At 32.7% G+C, this 13084-nt stretch overlaps 2 protein-coding genes across 2 annotated transcripts in view; one reads left to right on the forward strand and one right to left on the reverse strand.

The window, feature by feature from the left end:
* Meltrin (disintegrin and metalloproteinase domain-containing protein meltrin) overlaps positions 1 to 8282 on the reverse strand; it is a 91520-nt gene extending 83238 nt beyond the window's left edge. Inside the window, exon 1 of the mRNA XM_083058423.1 lies at positions 7922 to 8282. Within this exon, the coding sequence (XP_082914549.1) occupies positions 7922 to 8072 (151 nt within the window). The 5' untranslated portion in view covers positions 8073 to 8282. The remainder of the gene's footprint in view (positions 1 to 7921) is intronic.
* Positions 8283 to 9050: 768 nt separating this feature from the next.
* LOC145948875 (cilia- and flagella-associated protein 206) lies at positions 9051 to 13016 on the forward strand. The gene is made up of 13 exons (XM_083058438.1): positions 9051 to 9162; positions 9252 to 9417; positions 9495 to 9675; positions 10022 to 10191; positions 10292 to 10529; positions 10613 to 10742; positions 11115 to 11222; positions 11308 to 11407; positions 11502 to 11569; positions 11720 to 11868; positions 11926 to 12024; positions 12101 to 12236; positions 12656 to 13016. The coding sequence occupies exons 1-13, from the start codon at positions 9073 to 9075 to the stop codon at positions 12881 to 12883; spliced, it is 1863 nt and encodes a 620-aa protein (XP_082914564.1). The 5' UTR covers positions 9051 to 9072; the 3' UTR covers positions 12884 to 13016.
* Positions 13017 to 13084: the final 68 nt, after the last annotated feature.

A 13084-nucleotide genomic window follows, 5' to 3' on the forward strand; every position in this document is an offset into this window, starting at 1 on the left:
TTTCGATATTTATATTAATACGATATTCTTTTGCATGTTAAATAATTTTGAAACGCGATATTTGTCGGTTGGAAGTTAATTAAATCATTATGACAAAAATTAACATAATTTTCTTGTGTATAAATCTATATATGCCATTTTTGTCAAAATACGGCTTTTCATGGATGATTGCAAATTTAGATACGATGATTATCGAAGTCGATAATCCAAAATGTAATGTTATATTCATTAAACATAATATATACATCACGTTAGGTCATCAGCGAGCACAATTTATTTTCTCTTATCTCGCTGAATGAGGTATCGAACAAATTATTTATACGATCGACCGTAAATCGAAAATACTAATGAGTTCCTACCGATTCGTACGAGAGCCTCGCATAAACACGTATATTGTTATTACTCCATCAACCCCCGTCATCTCTCTACGAATGCATCCTATAGCACATCTATAGTGCGCGAACGATAAATTTGGCGTATTTACGACCGTTTAATTGCCATCGAAATTACATATACCAACGAATCGATTATTAATAGTACTGTTTATGCGTCTAATGAGCGCATCGTAGAAACAGGATTTTTGAATATGCTTTAATTTTTAGCTAATGAATCAGGCACATTATGTGGATGACTCATCAAATTGCTTTCACAGCCGTTTTCAAGCTTGAGCGATCCGGTTAGGCAACACAAGTTTAGACATACGTCTATGTAATTAATCTAGAAACAGAGATATATAAAAGTATACCGGACGTAAACGTTAAATTAATTAAAATAATAACGAGCATAATAACTAATTAATGGGTCTATTTTGTAAAAATGCTCTTTAATGCTGTATCTCTGTAAGCTATGTAGCACTGTATATAAAGCAAAAAAGAAAGAGCGAAAAAAGAAAGAGCTAAAGAGCTACAGAGCTTATAGAACAAAAAAAAATGTTCTTACAGAATATACGGCTATTAGTCATAAAGAAATATAATTTAAAGAGGAAACAATTGATGTACGCGATGTAACTCTACTTCACCATTCAAAAATTAACGCACTTACAAGTCATCTGTCTTTACAGCATGACAAAAGCAATTTGTTTCCAAACTATCACTCATGTGCAAGTATCACGAATGTTTCTCGAACGATGTAACGAAAGATCCGTTAACGCCGCGCTTTACAGTTAGCCGGTCGTGCGATTTGTACGCTTATAATTCCGTTTAAATGCAGGTCTACCCAGAAAAGGCGACGGTAATAGAAAATAAATAATACACCGGCGCACTTTTCGAGTAGCAGAGAAAGAGAGAGAGAGAGAGATGAAGCGAGACACTGCCTATTTCTTAAACATTCCTCTAATAAATCTTTAATCTTGTGCACGTAGAGCACGTAACGCTCGGTGTCATTTTCTTTTCTGCACGCGGACCATTAAAGTGCGATATAAAGTTAATACAATACAATTGCGAAATAATGACGGCGAATACACTGTGAAGAGAGGTCGCCGAACGAGGTCGCATCGTTTAATGAACAAAGATAAAAATCGCGCGTGAAAAATGCGCAATTCGAGTCGCTCCCTCGCTCCCTCGCTCGCGCAAAGAGCAGAGGGAAACGAATGCATTTGCGATAAAGCTTTTATAGACCAGACTGACATTGTTACCGGCGACTAATACGTCGTCGATTTTATTGCGAAGTGGGTAAATGGAACGGTGTTGAGAATTTAACGAGCGGCTTGCAGTGCTTCGGGCGAATAGCGAACTCCCGATTCGCTACTCGCTCGTGAATAAGCTACGGAATATGTAGTTACTGTATAGCGACTATAATCTATCAGGTCGGACGAGACTTTCGATTTTTCCGTATAACGAGGTGCTTCACCCCGCTCGCGTTCCGTTCAACTGCGTGTGAATTTTCCGATCGATTTCTCCCCGTATACATCCGCGCGAGACTGGAATATCTCCTCTTCTATTTTTTTTCTCTTCATCGAGTATGATGCGCGAGAAAATATTAATACGCCCATTCGATTGCTTCTACTCGATAAAATCACACGTGAATGATAATTAATTTTTTTCGCTCGCGCGATACACACTCGATATATTTTTATTACGAGATTCGAAAAACATCTATTTTTAAAAATGGTCTATATTAAAAATTCTCAATAATACGTTAATCTTCTCATAAACCATCTGTGTGTAAGCAGGCTTTACTTATAAAAACTGTTTCAATTGCATTTGTGCAAAAAATATACGAGAGGATTATGGAGTATAAAGCTTATACATATATATAAAAGAGAATATAATTCAAAAGAATATAGTTCATTTCCATTTAAATTACTTGAAAACTGCTGTATTTATCAAGACTTTTTCTCAACGAATAAATCATTCAAGTTATTAGTGCTATTAATGCTTTGGTTCATAGATTCACGTTTTACGGATTTTAGATTAAACTGAACATATTTTTAAATGTATGGATTCGCGGAAATTCCGAAAAATATATTGTTAAATTAAACGCGGAACAAGTTTTGCATTTCAATATCGTTGCGTTATTGAGTTGAAACAAAATATCAAATCAATTTTTAATATGAGAATTCGCGATATGTTATAATAAAAACAAACAGCGACAAACATTTGTAGAAAAATGTATAATTAACGTTGTTTAACATGCGTGCGTGTTTATACATTGTGGAATATTTTGATGCACCGATTATAATACAATTAATCACTTTTTTTATAATTAAATGGGCTTTATATAGAACTCTTTAACCATAAAAAATAATGTTTTAAAAATGTAATAAATACCAGCAATTTTATAGCTTGTTTTATGTTTCGTTTTTATGTAAAAGTGAAAAAATAAAAGAGATAGTAGTACCTATCATTTTGCTAAAATTTCTCTTTCTTTCTCATTTCGAAATTCGTCACCAACGAATAATGATAGCAGTTAGTTCATCTATAATAAGTATGATTTATGGTATGATGTCGATTGTACTTGGTACATAAATTACGATGCCATTTCATTTTGTTACATTTTCTGCGCGCGATAGAAGATCTTCGCGAAGAGACAATGTGCAATTTGTCATCGTTTTGCACTCGGGTGTAATGAGAAATAAACGGAAGTCGCCGTGAATCGATCTCCTTCGTTAGACGCCACTCATTATTCTACGAGCGAATGCTTGAATGAATAACATGCTGACTCGAACAAGTACTCCCGACTACTCTCGGCATCATCGAAAGAATCGCGTTAATCATCGATTAAAAGCGATCCATTCGTTCTGAGTACGCAACAGCTCAACGATAATGACTCAACCGACGATGATTCGCTTTTTCATCGTCCGGACCGGAAATGCAGAACATTTCAGGTTCGTCACGGATGGATTCCTACTCTAAGTATCATATTCCGGAAGACTATATTTGAAATCGCGCGAAATCAAATATAACAGAGAATTTTTAGAAAAAGATAAAACAAGAAATATATTTATAAGAGATATACATGTTTATATCTTTTATCAATTATATTTAATTCATCGTGTGTCATTATTATCGTGTGTGTATATATTTATAGTTTATGAAATGCTATAAATAAAATCTTTATTACATAGTAAATTCCCTAAATTTCGTCTATCTCTATTATATTTCTGTTACATTCTGTTAACATTATTTATATAAATAAAATAGAATATAACAGAAATATGATAGATATACAAAATTTGGGAAATTTAAAATTCAATAAAGATTTTATTTATAAAATTTCATAAAATATAAATAAAATTTAAAAATATATATATATATATCACATATATACTGAAAGAGTTGAGAGTACAGTAAGAAATCCAATGGCGAAAAGAGTTGGTTAGATGAAATAAAATAAAATAAAAGAAAATCCGCGCAGCACTCTCAATACGCCGAAGTACCAAGCGGTCGTATCAAGGTCTTTTTGTCGGCACCTACACGGCCTGTCGAGCATTCCGAGAAGGACGAGAAAATAACGAACACTAGCGAGACTTGGAAGCAAAGCCAATGATAAAAATGAAGTCGATGCGTTGTCATAATATTTCATCAAGTATTTTACAAGACAAGTTTCTGAGAGTGTCTACATCTTTCGAGTTCGTTTACATCACAGCCGAAAAATAGAATTCACTTCGTCAAAAAGTAATAAAAATCGTTAACAGTTCGAATTAAAGTTTATATGCGCGATGCGGCAGATTCCGAAGCTCTATTCGCTTTTCAGAAATGATTTGTAATGGGAGAAACATGAAATCGGATTTACGATTTGGAGAAGAACAGTAATATACGATCGCGCATCGGGAGGTTTAACGCAAGGAAACGCGCAGGCTATATGCATCTCTCGCGTCGACGTATATATAAAGATTATACATCTCCGCCACGAGTGCGATTAACCATTTTCCCACCACGTTACATATAGCGCGAGTATTCTGACATTACTCATTTGCAGCTGGCAGCTTTTTCACGCAGCTGTGAACGCAATGCGTGCTTGTACGAAAGCTTGGTTAGATTCAACTATCTCAGAGATTTACGTGCCAATGATATATACGTTCATATTCATAACATAATTACATCGAATCGTCGCAATTTTGTCTTCCTATATTCTTTCTTTTCTTATATCTCCCTTTTCCCTTTAATAACAAATATATTATATTGTATAATATACGAGAAATAATTTTTATTTTTATGTGATACTTTCACTGGCGAATAGTTTAAGGGTAAAAAGAAATGGGGGTTTCGCGTTGCAATCGATCCAATGTTAAGGTAGACAGCCTTTAAATCGCTGCATTTTCGGAGGACCAACGTACGCGTTTGCCTCACATGATCGGAAAAAATAAATAAATCGTAATGTAAATCCCCATAAATCCTTCGTACAGCCGCCATCGCATTTACATTCAACATACACCCATAAATTTTTTCGACTGTTTTGACGAACTGGCGATTCTCTCCCCCGAGTCCAACAATGGACATAAATTCCACGGCGCCCTTTGTCAGGATACTTCCACTCTCGCTGGGGACCTCCTTTTTATACGCGAGGGCGATTATTTATACTCGCACCGAACTGCAACGGAACCAATCGCGACGATTCATCATTTAATAACCTTCGTTATCGGAAAGAAATATTCTCGGATTAAAATTTAATTTAAACGTTAATCGCGAGAGATACGGATGCCCCATCGATTTCTCAAATGCTTTCAAATTAGAAAAATAATAAAATCTTATTAAAGTGATCGCGCTCGATTATCGATATAATAAATCCACTTTCGAACAATTAAATTTTTGTATTTAAAACTTTCACGCGATCTTTACTTGCATTGTGTAAAATTTTTCCTACTTTATTGTGACAGTCCGTACCTAGAGCTGTATGCTAATCATTAAGAATTGCGTATTTGAAGAATAGAAGTGAGCTATAGCGATTGCTATCTTATTTACAATGAATGAGTTACCGAGATGCGCACGCGTGGCAATTTACATAGTTGCGCTTACATCTCAGAAAGGTCGTCGATACAAAGAAACTCGTGATTCACATTGCGTCCTTCCTGGCGTAAACGTGGTGTGACTTGTCACGCTGTAATTTTCGCAACGGAATTTACAACGAAACGTTACTTTAGAAGGAATATTAGAATCAGATAATTTTACGGTCGCTTCCAAAGATTCTACTCCATTTTCTGTCATAATGATGAGTGCCTTGACGAAAAATGTGTCAAGAATAGTATGATAGAAAATGAGAAAATCGTATAAAATAACACGAGAAGAGCTAATTAAAATAATGTGAGACGAAATGTTTATACACACATAGCTTTAATCTGCAATGCAGATCCCGTTAAATTAAATACGTAATTCTTATCGTATATATATGTAGTCGCTTCACATTATACAATATTCCTGGTAAGTAGTCATATTTATTTATCGATTTTCGATATTAAAGATAAAATGGACTCGGCATGGTCCTTTGAATGTTTATGAATATTGCTGACGTTTGCAATGTTTATATATATCCACAATTATTAACAATATGACATCAAAAATTATTCTCCATTAGAAAATTCAAATAATATATTGTATAAATAAAGTAATGCACAGCATTACAATTCTCATAATTTCTGTCTGTATTAATATATAATTAAGGTATATATATAAAAAGCGATTTAAATTTTGAAATGGTTATATTGGATGATAAAGATTTTGTTTTAAATATTGAACATTAAAATTAAAATTATATTGTATAGTGTGTGTGTTTGCAATACAGCAATGTAATATAAAATACTTATGAAAATGTTTAATTTAATTTTATGAGATAGGATTAAGCGAGAGCTTAATGATATTTGCAAATAAATATTATTCGGAAATTTTTAAATAATGTAAAATGTATTTGATATACAATATATGAAACATGTATTATGCAGCAACCAGTTCATTATTATTTCAAATGCGACTTGCGAAGCTTGAGATCTCTTGGAATAACATCGCGATATTATAACGAACAGAGAAATTCTATCTGTGGTTATATAGAATTCCCTGAAGAAACGACATGGATCATCTTGCCCAAACGACAAATACATATATTGCAAACGAAATTACACGCAATGACGTCAGTTACATCACGTGAAAATGCAATTAATGTTGTGGAACAAAACATGTCAAATGAATCATCAAAATCATATGAGAATATGTCATATGTTGCGCACCTCATCATCAATTGCACAAAAAAATTTATTTCTTAAATTAAAAATAATAAATATACTTCAATATTATTAAATTTATAAATGCAACATTGCTTGAATATTATCGTAAATCGTTGCACAATTGGTTATATATAATATATTTCTCAAATATTATTTTATCGCGTTTGTACGTTGATTTTATTATATTATACCTTTCGCTAAATATATATTTAATATTTAGCGAAATTTTAATAGCTGTGAAGATAAGAAATTATTTTCTCTATTTTGTTATAAATAATTTTATATCTCTCTTTATATTTTCAACATTTCAAATACGTCTATTTATTATACCTTTCGCTAAATATTAAATATAAATTTAGCGAAAGGTATAATAAATAGACGTATTTGAAATGTTGAAAATATAAAGAGAGATATAAAATTATTTATAACAAAATAGAGAAAATAATTTATCTTCACAGCTATTAAAATTTCGCTAAATATTAAATATATATTTACGTCTATATATATTTAAATATATATTATAATATATATTTAATATTTAGCGAAAGGTATAATAAATAGACGTATTTGAAATGTTGAAAATATAAAGAGAGATATAAAATTATTTATAACAAAATAGAGAAAATAATTTCTTATCTTCACAGCTATTAAAATTTCATAATCATTGCAATTAGGAATGTAAGCCGTAGATAAAAGAGAAATCATAGATTTAAAAATTGTATAATTGCGCGCCAAAAAAATCACGGTTGTTGCGGCGTGAATTTGGCGCGAATCACGTGGGTGTCATGGCTGCATACTTTCTTTAAGAAACTATAATATATTTAATTAACACTTAAATATAAATTTCATTTCTAACATCGGAGGAAAAGACGTATGATAAGCGAGGAAAATATTAAACGCCTTATGAATGTGTGTGTGAATGAAACATAAGAGTTAAATCGAATAACGACCTTGAAATAGTACATCGGAAAACACACAAGCGCGGAATTATTTTCTCCCTAACGGTCTCCTTAACGTCGCACGATGTTCGTATTGTTCCCTCCGATGCTTCGATGCCCCGATTCTCCGAAAAATCGCGTCAAACGAAATGATAGACAGTTAATGACAAACATGAGAACACGGCTGGTATCACTATGGTACTGTTATGTACAGCGAGCGACGACGGATATCGCCGTGGAAAACAAAAAGCAAAAAGCTAATGACACCGGCGTGCATAACAGGACACGCACGTAGCGTGTTTAATGAGAAATTCACGGTGTGACTCACCTTGACTGTCGGCGTACGCGGCAGGAACGACGATCGAGAGCAGCAGCACGAAAAAGACCAGCAGCAGTTTGCACCTCCCCGTTGCACCAACACTGCCACCGCTGCCACCGCCGACGACGGCGACGACGAGGCGTCGAGAATCACGCGCCATGTTCCTGAGACTCGCACACGTCTGGCTGGCTGGCTCCTAGACGCCGTTGGCAGTCACTCACGCGCACGTCATGACAACACGATTCTCACACACGTTTCCTTGCACGTTGGCTATATCGCGTCTATCGTTCGCGTGCACATACCACACTCTCGATACCGACCACCCAGCCCGACTGGCTCCATTCGCGCGGACCGTTACGACAGCTCTGAAGTCCGCCGCCGATCCCCTCCACGACTTTCGGCATGTCGGCGAGACGAGGCGTCGCGGAAATAGCCGAGCACGCACGACCGCGAGCGCGCTCGAATTTGAATACGCGCGCAATAATTTACATCGCCGACGTTGTAATTTTGATTATTTATGATTGAAAAAAAGATTTTCTTTACATATTAACGAGAAAGAAAATTTTAATCGATTCGATTCTTAGCTGTTACGATTTTCCATTATCTGCAAATCTGAAACATATTGTTAAATAAAGTTACGTATATTATCAAATATAAATTATAAATATATATACATTGTAAAAAAATTAGTTGATAAAGTTTGTATCTTGTATATGTATAATATTTTGATGTGTGAAATAAATAATAAATATATTAATCATAATTCCATGCTCGAAAATTTATATATACATATTTTAATGTGTTAAATAAATATATTAATCATCAATTTTTGTTCGTTAACTAAACTTATATATACATTTGTTGTGTGAAATAAGTAAGAAATATATTAATCGATACAAGATTAATTTATTTTTCGTGCGGTTATATATATTTTCATGTCAAAGTTTGCATTTGCGTAAAGTTATTGCAGTGAACAATAATCTCTTCAGTTCTATAATATATTTAAAGAAATTGGAAGGAACCTTCAAATACGGCGACATGGTTTCGATACAAGTATCGATCAAACTTTATGGATGAATATAGTTTTGTTTGAATCCACAACTGTAGCAAGTGAGACTTCCTAAAATCAACCGAAGGAGAAGTGTTATTTGTTTCCTACGATGGAAAATGTACGAAAATTGACGAAAAAAATTGTAAACGAATGTAAAGTGAAAGAAACACCAGTAACTAAAGATTTGGCCTCATTTTTGGTAATTTAATAATCAAAGAAATATTTTAAAATTCACTTTGGTAAAGCAACGACACTGATTATAATTATTGTTTCCAAAAATAATTTTAGCTTTCTCTGTATCAATTAAATCCAACATATCGAATAAAAGAAAACGATGTAGAGAGCAATGTAAAAGTAATTCAAGCGATAGTAGAGAGGCTATGTGATCAAAGTAAACCGTGTTTGATAACTTTGAAAAATCAGCTATACTTCGCCAAGCATTATCATGACAGAGGTAAAAAGATTTTTGATTCGTTATTTTGACATTTTTATTTTATAAATTATTGTGTTGCGATTTTATATTTTCCCCAGACGAAACTGTCAAAAAGCATCGGTTACGACTGCACCAAAAGACTGGACCTCTAGCTGCCGAAATTTGTGAGACTACTAAATTGAAAAGTGAGAAGGATACGGAAAAATTTTATCAAAAAATATTGGCAGTGATAACGCTACTAAGTGGTCTCGGAAGCCCTATAGTTCCTTCGATTCTGAGGTATTTCAATCACACAACAATAAAATACATACATTTATATTATAATTTCATAGAAATTTAAAATTGAATAAAATCAAATAAAGTCAATGATATTTAGTTTTTCATTTTTTCGATTACAGAAAATTTCTTGTACTAATTGTCACGTTATTATTGTCACGAATAAAAGTAAAGATTATTTTATTTATAAGCTGGAATTTGCATTTATGTATCAAAAGTTGTGACAGATATTATATTTAAGAAATTAATTAATTAAATTATACTAAATTATTATTATTATCTTTAAATCCTCATAAAATCTTCAATAAAAAAATTAGTACGCCTAATCACAAAACGTATTTTACATTAGAGAGGTTTCGGTGGCGTTGCAGAGCGTCTTCCAACCTTCTGAATTGGCTCACTATGTGACTTTACCGAAACGAGAGAAAGAAGAACAGCTGATGGAGTTGATGTGCATAGTCGCTGGAATCCGTTTGTTTAATAGAGATTGTCAACGCGGTGGCGAGGGGATCGACGATCGTAAGAGCACAAGATAATTGTTAAACTTTAATCTCGAACGATATCGAAAGAAAAAAAATACGCTTTTGCCGCGAGCGATTATAATGATAATTGCTTTCAGTACCCAGCATCCTACAAGAGGCTTTAACGAAGACTCGTAATTCTGTCCTCGAACTATTAGAGCCACTAATGGCCAAGGTGTACAAATTTACGGCTATCGTAGAGAACGCGATTACAAGCATATCGAACGACATTCCGTATGCTTGCAGTTCAAAAGAAGCGGTATCTGATCTCGAAGAACAGATTGAATGGACTATCGAAATGCTAACAGCTAGTCGTCAGCAAGAGATTTATATTCGGTGCTTTTTGAAAGAGACCATATAATATGTAGTAATATTCTTAATATGCGTTTGATATAATTTTAAATATGGTCTCGTTATAGAAAGCTGTTGGGCGATGTGGAGCGCAGCGAGAACGCAGTAAAGATTCTGATGGACCGTCTTCAGACACGACTCCTTAAACTGCACAATACTGTTCGATACAGAACGGCTATACCTACTGCTCAAGTCTACGTAAATACGACTGCTTTGTTACCTAAAAAATATATTATAATTAACATACAGCATAATTATTTTGTTACCGCATTCAGACATTTATTATTTTCAGGAATTGAAACACTTATAGAATCTTTCCATTTTGCTTTTCACAGATAAAACTTGTTTTCATATAAACATTATAGTCCATATAAAGAAAGTCTTTTATTCGTATTTTTTATTAGTAGAATTTGTATGTGATGAAATATATGTTTCTTTTTGGAATTATAAAAAAATATTAACAAATTAAGATAAAAAAAAAGAAGGTTAAAAAAGCTATCTTTATCAGAATAAAATGTGAATCAATCATGTAATCATATTATGATTAATAATGTATAATCTGTCTATTAGCCACAATTTATTGATCTAGCGGATATATGGATGGGTTTGCAAGATGAGGTAATCATTTTGAGCAGCATTAACAACTTCCTTTGGGAATTACAGAATTTGAGTAATAAGGTATCAAAATATACATTTATCTCTGATATTGATTTTAACATATTTTTGGAATATTTGTTCAGAATAATATATTTGCATTACACAGACTGTAAATGACTATCAAACAAAGCTGGATAACATAGCTCAAAATATAGATATTCTGACTGATGCTGAAAGATTGGAACGTTCTATGGGCAATTTAATAAGTATTCATGATTCTTTAAATTAGCATAAATTCACAGACGGATATGTTTATCCGCCGATTTTATTTTGATAGAATAAATATTTCCTTTTTTTCAGCGGAGTGTGGAGAGTGTTTAATATATTACCCAAATGTTACGAAGGACTTCGAGAAGATTAATTTAGAGGTAATCGAAGTAGAACAGTATTTATATCTAATTGTACGATTTTGAGATTTAAAAAAATTAAATGTTTGTATATATTAAAAGTATTACGCGGCTTTACTCCAAGAACTGTACCAAATAAATTTTCAAATAATTAATCAAAAAGTATATCAGTTTCTAGGATTTTGTGCATGGACATTTGCCACGGCTAAAGGAGCTTTAATACCGGGAAACCCGAACAACGGTGTGGCAAAATGGCGAGGAAAATTTTACGCTTTTAAATCGCCCGAAGCAGCAATTAAATTTGGAAAAAATCCCGACAGGTACTTTTGTTTGTAAATAGAAATGTCCGTAGATTTTTCAATGTTGACTGTTAATAGGTATGTTTACGAGGCGCTGAATTTTGTTCGCAATCATCCGGAATATATCCATCTATTCCAACTGCACGAAGAAATTAAAGCTATGCAAAATCAAGAAGAGTGAGTTGATAATCGTATAATCTAACTTTGTCGTGTATTTATCTTTGACATAAAAAAAATATTCATTTTTCACAAGATTGACAGAGAAAGGATTGCAATTAAAAGTTCGTCATAATCAGAAGATTCAAACGGACGTTCATATACTTCCGCCTTACATTGATAAAGATTATACTTCCAACATTTGGGAGTTGAAACGAAGAGCATTACGTTTGGTGAGTCGAATTTTATTAGCGTTACGAGAAAATAATTGATCAATTAATATATTTTTATATATTTCACAAACACATTCTCTCTCTACTATTAATAATTTTAATGATACTCCACATTTTAATTAACTATATAATTGTTATATAAATATACATATAAAATATATGTATCGTAATATATCATGACATTTTACAAGAAATAATATATTGAAATATTAAAAATTATATATTAGTTAATTAAAATGCATATGTTTTATATATATATATATATATTTATATATAAAACATATGCATCTATATAAAACATGTATATTATATACATATATGTATGCATGTGTGTTTTATGTAACACATACCTTGCTTTGTTTTCTCTCACGTTCCGTAGATGAAAAATGATGATGATTTCACACATGATAATTTCTCAGGCAAATATAAGTCGATGCGTTACTCGTAGTACACAGACATTCAACTCGCACTTTCGATACGGTGTTTACGTACAAGCGACTCCGCCTCAGGATAAGGAAGTTCAAACCAGAAGAGATAACTATACAAACACAAAGAATCTTAAAACATTTATATTTGGTTTGCGAGGAAGGCGGGATAACAATCAACATGTTGTGTCGTTTTTAGAAGAGGAGCTTGAACACTTATAAAATTTTTAAAGCAATTTCTAAGATAATTATGTGACTTTGTATGCATATCAATCTATGAATAACTCGTAAAGTGCACGCATTAATCAGAAAACAAAAAATATAAATATTGATAAAAAATATTTTTTAATAGAGAGAAGCCACATATAGTATCGTAAATAATCAATAATACATACGATTATATTTATTTAGAGCATTAAAGGA

The sequence above is a fragment of the Prenolepis imparis genome, unplaced genomic scaffold (genome assembly GCF_030444845.1).
Source record: "Prenolepis imparis isolate NDT839.2.m4 unplaced genomic scaffold, iyPreImpa1.0 SCAF_1, whole genome shotgun sequence".
Classification (NCBI taxonomy): domain Eukaryota; kingdom Metazoa; phylum Arthropoda; class Insecta; order Hymenoptera; family Formicidae; genus Prenolepis; species Prenolepis imparis.

Bases quoted from the DNA above. Each gene is read 5' to 3' on its own strand.
- LOC145948875 (XM_083058438.1), top strand. From the start codon at position 9,073: ATGGAAAATGTACGAAAATTGACGAAAAAAATTGTAAACGAATGTAAA. The intron at 9,418-9,494 runs GTAAAAAGATTT...TATTTTCCCCAG, and splicing joins CAAGCATTATCATGACAGAG to ACGAAACTGTCAAAAAGCAT. The intron at 9,676-10,021 runs GTATTTCAATCA...ATTTTACATTAG, and splicing joins ATAGTTCCTTCGATTCTGAG to AGAGGTTTCGGTGGCGTTGC.